The 6,820-nt window shown below is 48.7% G+C and overlaps 1 protein-coding gene across 1 annotated transcript in view; it reads right to left on the bottom strand.

Moving 5' to 3' along the window:
• Positions 1-2,751: 2,751 nt before the first annotated feature.
• Positions 2,752-6,820, bottom strand: part of CACNA1B (calcium voltage-gated channel subunit alpha1 B) — a 302,202-nt gene continuing 298,133 nt past the window's right edge. Inside the window, exon 50 of the mRNA XM_059828688.1 lies at positions 2,752-3,288. Within this exon, the coding sequence (XP_059684671.1) occupies positions 2,752-3,288 (537 nt within the window). The remainder of the gene's footprint in view (positions 3,289-6,820) is intronic.

The raw sequence follows: 6,820 nt of genomic DNA, 5'->3' as shown, positions 1-6,820 counted from the left end.
CCTCTCCTTTACTCCCCGGAGTAAAATAGTAATGTTTTCTTTAAAATCTCAAATAAAGTGTTTGTGCCTTCATATAAGGAAAACGTATAAAACATTTGGTCACAATCATGCTGAAGCCTGAAACAGGAAAATCCAGCAGATAAAGCTACAGAACGGATGAAGGTCTTTCTGACTCTTGGTGGTTTGGATGTGTTTCCGAACGTGTCATCTTGTTGCATAGCCCTCCGTTTGCAAATTACAGCCGTTACCCACGGCGGACCTCTGGCTACCGCACTTCCTTTATTCAAAGTGCACATAAATACAGAGACAGAGATACAGACAGGAGTTAGCCTTTAGCAGAATCCAGGGATGAGATTGGCCAGAGATTATCATTTAGTAACGGAACAAAAAGAATACAGAAGGAAACGAAAACAGGTTGAATTTCCTCAACAGAAGAGCTACAGGAGACGTGAAGAACCACCCTACAGCAGACTGCTCCCCGCCTGAGGCTGAAAGACTTTTGCTGAGAGCATGAGAGACCTCTTGAGCGTTTTGGTAGCATCCGATACCCTCCAACCACCCCAGTGACAAAACGAATCACCAGGGTCCAGCGGGATCTCTGCCCGTCCTAAGCGATCACCTAGAGAAGTTTCACAGTTCTGGGGCTTGGTAGATCCTCTGAAAATACTCATCTATCCAACACTCTCCTCTTCCCCATCAGCATTTTTAGCGATGCGCTCGTCTGGCACCTCCCACCCTTCCTCCTTTAGCCTTTTGTCAGTGTACTACGTGTCCTCTGGCCAGTCTGTGCCCCACATTAGATCTACAATGGTCCGTCAGACCCACGGACACAAGGTCATGCCCAGGCTTTTCTTTCAGCGCTCCCTCCCCACCAGCACATCGCGTTTGCCCTTTTCCCAGGCTCAAAGTGCAGAAATCCACATGTGCACAAAAGAAAGAAATGTCCAACCTAAGAGTCATTGCAAGAACACAGAAATCTCATCCCTGAGAATCAGAGTTAGAGGTTTTGCTTTTGCTTTTTTTTTTTCAACTTCCTCTTAGCAGGCGATAAAAACAAGACCCTCTCCAACAGCCCTCAACACAAGCTGTGCACTGTGAAACTCGGCCAGAGCTCTCGCAGCCCAACTGCAACTTGACATGCAGTGTGAAAGACGCTTCTTCTCCTGCAAGAGTATCTCTGCAGATGCTGTACTTTTCCATCTGCATCTCTCCCGCAGGACCTAAACACTAGTCAATGAGAAAAGGCCGATTTTGTTTGCTGCAGTCACTCCCCTCCCACCAATAAAAATATATTAAAAGAAAAAAAGAAGGAAAAAAAAAAAGGCCAACAAAACCCAAACCAAGCCCAAAGCATGTTTGCCTTCCCCACTGTAAGCTTCCAACCTGGTACTCGAATACACTGTCCAGTAACGCGACGCGGGGCGTTGCGTGCACCACGGAACCTCCGAGACGAGCAGCTCCTCCCAGCTCTGCCCTCCCTCCCCTCCTGCCCCTCCCCACGCTCGCCCAAGGCCTGATGCATCGAAGCAAGAGGTTGCATCGTCGCTGTGAAAGATTTCAAAGGTTAGGCACTTAGTAGTGAACAACGGGAGCATTCGGTAGAAACGGTGGGACCTGGAATGACAATTGGACTAATTCTCTACATAAAGAGTATTTTTTTCTTTTTTTTTTTTTACTGTACAATTTACAAAAATGCACACAATGAAAAGTTAAAGTTCTATCTAATAGCTTGATATAAAACCAATAACATTTCTTCTTCTCACCCCTATGCTTTTTCCTCTTGTTTTTTTTTTTTTTTTCTGGATATTTTTTTTTAGTTGTTTTTTGCTAAATCAAGCTTATATTGTAAACAAGACAAAACAGTGAGGGCGTGTTGCGGTCGACAGAAGAGAGGGACGGAAAGAAAAGTCTCAGCAGCAAGGAAACAGTCCTTACAAAGTAGCTCTCTTGTGGCTTTATCATGTGTCAGTGTGAAGGACCCGATGTGGTGAGTAAAATAAAAGAGATCCACACGGCAGCGGTGTCAGAGCAGAGTCCCGGCTGCCGGAGCGCTCGGTCAGCTCGGAGGTGTGTCACTGGCTCCGCAAAAAAGGATTGCTGTGGCTGAACATCAAGTCCCAATGGACTGTCCTATGTTCTGGTCTGTGTTTCTCCTCTCCCAGCTTCTTGGGTAGATCTCTTCCTTCTTAGCGGTGAACGAGATAAAACGCGGATGCGATCTTTGTTCGTGTGTGTCCATTTGCAACCCCCGACTCCCACCCTGACTGGGGGAAAAAATATAATAATAAATTAATTAAGAAATAGCCCAACAATAACTGCGCCAATCTCAAAAAGGATCAACAGTCTGCTTTTTCCACCGTCGAAGGTGAGGACCGCTCTTCTCTTGGCTTCTTGCATGTGTCGGGGATTTGGCGTCTGGTGCGTGTCTTTGAACTAGACAAGGCAGTAGGGAGGCGGGCGAGAGGGGGAGAGAGCGATGCGCTACCCCCGCTGCCTTCCCCCTAAGGAGGGAGCCTTCTTCCTCGATTTGTCTAGTGCAGAAAAAAAAAAAAAAGGAAAAAATAAAGAAAAAGAGAGGAGAGAGGCTGCAGGAGTGTCTCCGGACCCAGGGGCAGAGCAGTTCTCGTGGCGGGGGCTGCCCCGCGGGCCCCCTCCGGCCCCGGGCACCGCGCGCGTCGGAGCGCACAGCCTTCCAGATGATAAAACTCATCGATTTTAAATGCACACACCTTGAGGGGTTTTGCCATGCCGCTAGCACCAGTCATCCTCATCGGCTTCATGGTAGTAACTACGTCCTCTGGTGCCAGTCCCGGGGCCCGTGTTGAGACCCAGCGTGTAGTGGTAGCCATTGGGCACCCTGCGGATTTGGTGAGACTGGGAGGTCAAGGAGGAGACGTAAGAAGTCCTTGAGGACCGTCCCGAGTTGGTGGCCACCGCCTCCTCGAAGGTGAGGGTGTCCTCCGGCACCGCGCGGTAGGGGCTGTCGGCGTCATCGCGGTGCCCCAGGTAGGGGTCGGAGCCGATGCGGGCCACCGCCGGCGGGGGCGGCTGCTGGTCCCCGCGCAGCAGCGCGTTGTGCTCGGACAAGCCGCGGCTCAGGCGTCCCGGGGAGAAAGTGGGCAGGCCGGTTTGGAAACTGGTGAAGTGCACGGGCGAGGAGTTAGCGGTCTTGTAAGTGATGCTGGGGCGTGGGGTCAGTGGAGTCTGTGGGAGCTGCCTCCGACCCCGGCATGGGGTACTAGCACCAGATGTCGACAGCAAGGGGCTCCCATTAACTGAACCACTGCCCTACATAAAAATTGGAACAAAGCAAATCAAAAAATAAAAAAGGGAAACACCAGACAAACACAAAGGCAGGCAGGTATAAAACAGAAGGAGAAGCAACAGGAGGGAGAGACAAGTCACAGGAGGAAAGAAAAGCAAAAAAGAGAGAGTTTAGACAAGCACAGTTAGGGGAAGGAGGTTCTCGAGAAATAAGTCAACACGAGATGTAAAGAGCTGGAGAACTAAAGTTCTGCGAGCGGTAAATAAGAACAGAAACGATCAGAGCATCGGTAGGACGCAAACTGGCACACGGCTCCAACAGAAGGGGACACTGTCCGGAGGGAAGGCATCCACATCATACACAGGCTCGACATGCGCCTTACCTGAACTAGGCGGGAGCAGCATAAAAACCTACAGTATTTTTTTGCAAATACAATTTTGCAAAACAGCACTCTGCTTTGGGGCAGATTTTTACAGAACTTCACCCGACGGTCGTGAATGCTGATGTTGGGGATCATTTCTGTGGTCAAAATCGGATTATGTGGAAGGAGGATTTGGGAGCAGACTATTTTTTGGTAGTTTTGGGAATGAAATGTGTTTTGATTAAATAGCCACTTTCTGAAAAAACAGCAACAAAAAGCTTTTTGGACGGCCTTTAACTAAGGAGTTCCTTAAAAATGCATTCACCTTCTCTTTAATATTACACATTTGATTTCTGAGTAGTAGAAGAGTCTGGCAGCCTTCTGGGTTACTAATAGTGACATGTGGGAGTGAACCAAGGTACAGTAAGTTAAAAAAATGCCATGAGTGAGAGGAACGGGCCCTTGTTTTGGCATTTCTGTTTACATTCTCCCAGGGCAGTACATGAATAGCCCCACGAGTGCATTTTAAAAATCCCTCAGTTTTTCGTGACCTAACATTTTGAGAACAGGCCTTTAATTTTTAAAGAGCGGCTTTTTCTTCCTATAAAAACATCAGGCTGTTGCTTGTTGGGCTATCAATCAATGCTTGTTCTGCTCTGCCTGGGTTTTCCAGCACAGTTTTCAGGGCAAGCCAGGTAGTGCTGGAGGTTATCAGCCCAGCAGCTGGATGTCGAGTCTATTTTAGCCGCTGTTGCCATGAGTCGTGCCACATCTATCAGCAGAAGAGGCAATACCTGTGTTATATGGGGGTGCAGAGCAGTGTGGGTGTCACTCACCGCAGCCCTGCTCCCCAAAAGCATCAGGGACTGATACGGCATTTGCTGCTCGTGCTGCTGGGCCACTGACTCACATCTTTTGCAGCCTGGAAACAGAGCCTTTGCCTTTCTCTGCTTTCATTTTCACCCTCTCCCTTCTCTGACTTCCCCACATTTCAGCCTTACTCTCTGCTACAGACCCGTATTCCTGCCCCAGGCACCTGCCCCCCCCCAGGCGAGCTGCCTCCCATCACCTGCCTCCCCATGGTGATGGAGGAGATGGTGACCAGCACCCGGTGACCTACAATGTCCCAACATCCAGGGGAAGATGCCTAGCTTTTTCCAAGGGCCTGAAGCTTAGCACCTCAAAATTACAGTACTTGCAAAAGAAAGCAGAACTAAATTGTTTTGACAAGTATTAAGCTGCCTAAAAATGTTATTGCAACATTTTCAAGCTTCCTTTATCCAGGACCAATTCAGGAAATGGTCTTGCTTATAAAAAAATTGTGAGGTCTTTTTTCAAAATGTCTAACAAGCTCCTTCCTGCTAAAACATTTTGAAATTCCAGGAAGTTTCATCTCATTTAAAAAAATGCTTTTCCCAGATTCATTGTAAAGTGGGATTTATGTTTAACAATTCACCTGCAGTGAAAAGGAAATGGTGAAGTAATTCACGGAAGACGCACAACATTTCTGCGTGAGTCAAACAAAGCGTTGTGAGTTGACCCACAATGAAATGTTCATGGCTTGGTTTTCTTGTCTCCTCTTTTTGCATTAAAAAAAGCTCCGAAGAACTTCTTTTTGAACCAAACCTGTCCTGATTTTTGGCTTGGCTTTAGCTGGAACGGAGCCACCTTGTTGGCAGGGTGAAGCTCAAGCCAGCTTCTGTTTTGGGTATATGCAGGGGCCTCCAGGGACCTGCTGAAACGTGCTGGGCCAGGGCTCCTGGGAAAAGTTGCATCTCCCAAGGAGAGGGACAGGCTAACAAAGAAAATGCTTGAGAGATAACAAGCACCGTGTTATCAAGCCACAATAATGCAGGAAACGGTCTGTCAGAGCTTCTCGCAGACACCTTATTAAGAAAAGGGCTCTTCAGCTCTTTGGGACAGAAATGATGTGCTGCTTTGGCTATTTTTTTTAACCTTTTTTTTTCTCCTAGAGCCAACCGGGGATGCATTAGCAGCTCCACTCAAAGTAGATAACGTGTGAGTGGGTAAAATACATGGACACTGAAACAACATGTTTTCTCCTCCCCACCTTATTAAACCCACATGGGATGTGGGGGACAATAGAGACTTCACTGGAACTGGGGGAGCCGGTCTGTACAAGGCAGCTAGCTGATGCTCTAATGCGGAATGTCTATGAACTATGGGAAGGTTTCAGGTTTTTTAATTAAATCATATGTGATATTTAAAGTTCTGGTAAGCTGAGCGTGCAAGAAAGGAGAGGCATCATGCTAAAAATCAGTGCCATCCTCCTGCCTCTCAAAGCAGAGGGAGAAATTAAGAAATGGAAAGAAAAACCTCATCTGAAAAACTAGATGAAGGCCAGACAGAGCCTGCAGCAACCAGAGATGGAAAAGACCTGCTGGGCTGCAGCTCCCTCTTGCTATGGCCACACACAGTTCTGGGTGCATCCAACCTTACACCAGTGTCACACCTGCTCCCAGCTGAGGATGACTGTGCAAAGCGTGTCCCATGTCTCGGGTGTCCCCAGAGCTGTGGGGCAGCATCCCCCGAGCGCTCACTGCAGCACACAGCCTCCATGGCTGCAGCCTTGATGCTGCTAAGGACCACGCAGGGAGAGAGAAAGGCACGGGACAGGGTAAGGAGATAGAAAGCTGCTTCGTTTTGCAGGTAGTGGGACACTACAGAGCCTCTTCGCTTAAATCCTTCCCCTGGGCTCTAACTTGTGCTGAACGCAGGATTTCCTCCTGCTCCCCACAAGCTGGTGTTATGCAGGGGCTCAGGGCTGACAGCATCCCTCACCCCTCCTGAGGCACCCGGCTGGTCACACGCCACCAGCAGACTGCAAATTTAGGGAGATTTTGGAGAGTGGCCAGAGCCTCCCTCTCGGCACAGCAGCTGTGCATTACTTGGAGATGTTTGCAGGGATCGTGCTGGCCTGGGGCTGAGCTCTCTCCCCTTCCATTCAGGGTCTGCCTTCTCCTTCACCGCCCCTCTCCCTTACCGTCATTTCTTCTCCCAGCTAGAGAGCATGTTTGAAGATTGATTTGACACTAGGGAAAAAGGACTTTTTCCTCAATTTTCAGAAAATCATCCACAATATGGGACAGCTCTGAAGCCCACGCAACAGCAGTTGGAAAATCCTGCTAACATGAGCAAACCCTGCTGAAATCCCAGCTCTGGCTGCCTGGGGT

This window comes from Gavia stellata, chromosome 24 (genome assembly GCF_030936135.1).
Source record: "Gavia stellata isolate bGavSte3 chromosome 24, bGavSte3.hap2, whole genome shotgun sequence".
Lineage (NCBI taxonomy): Eukaryota > Metazoa > Chordata > Aves > Gaviiformes > Gaviidae > Gavia > Gavia stellata.
This window is presented reverse-complemented; position numbering and strand designations above follow the sequence as displayed.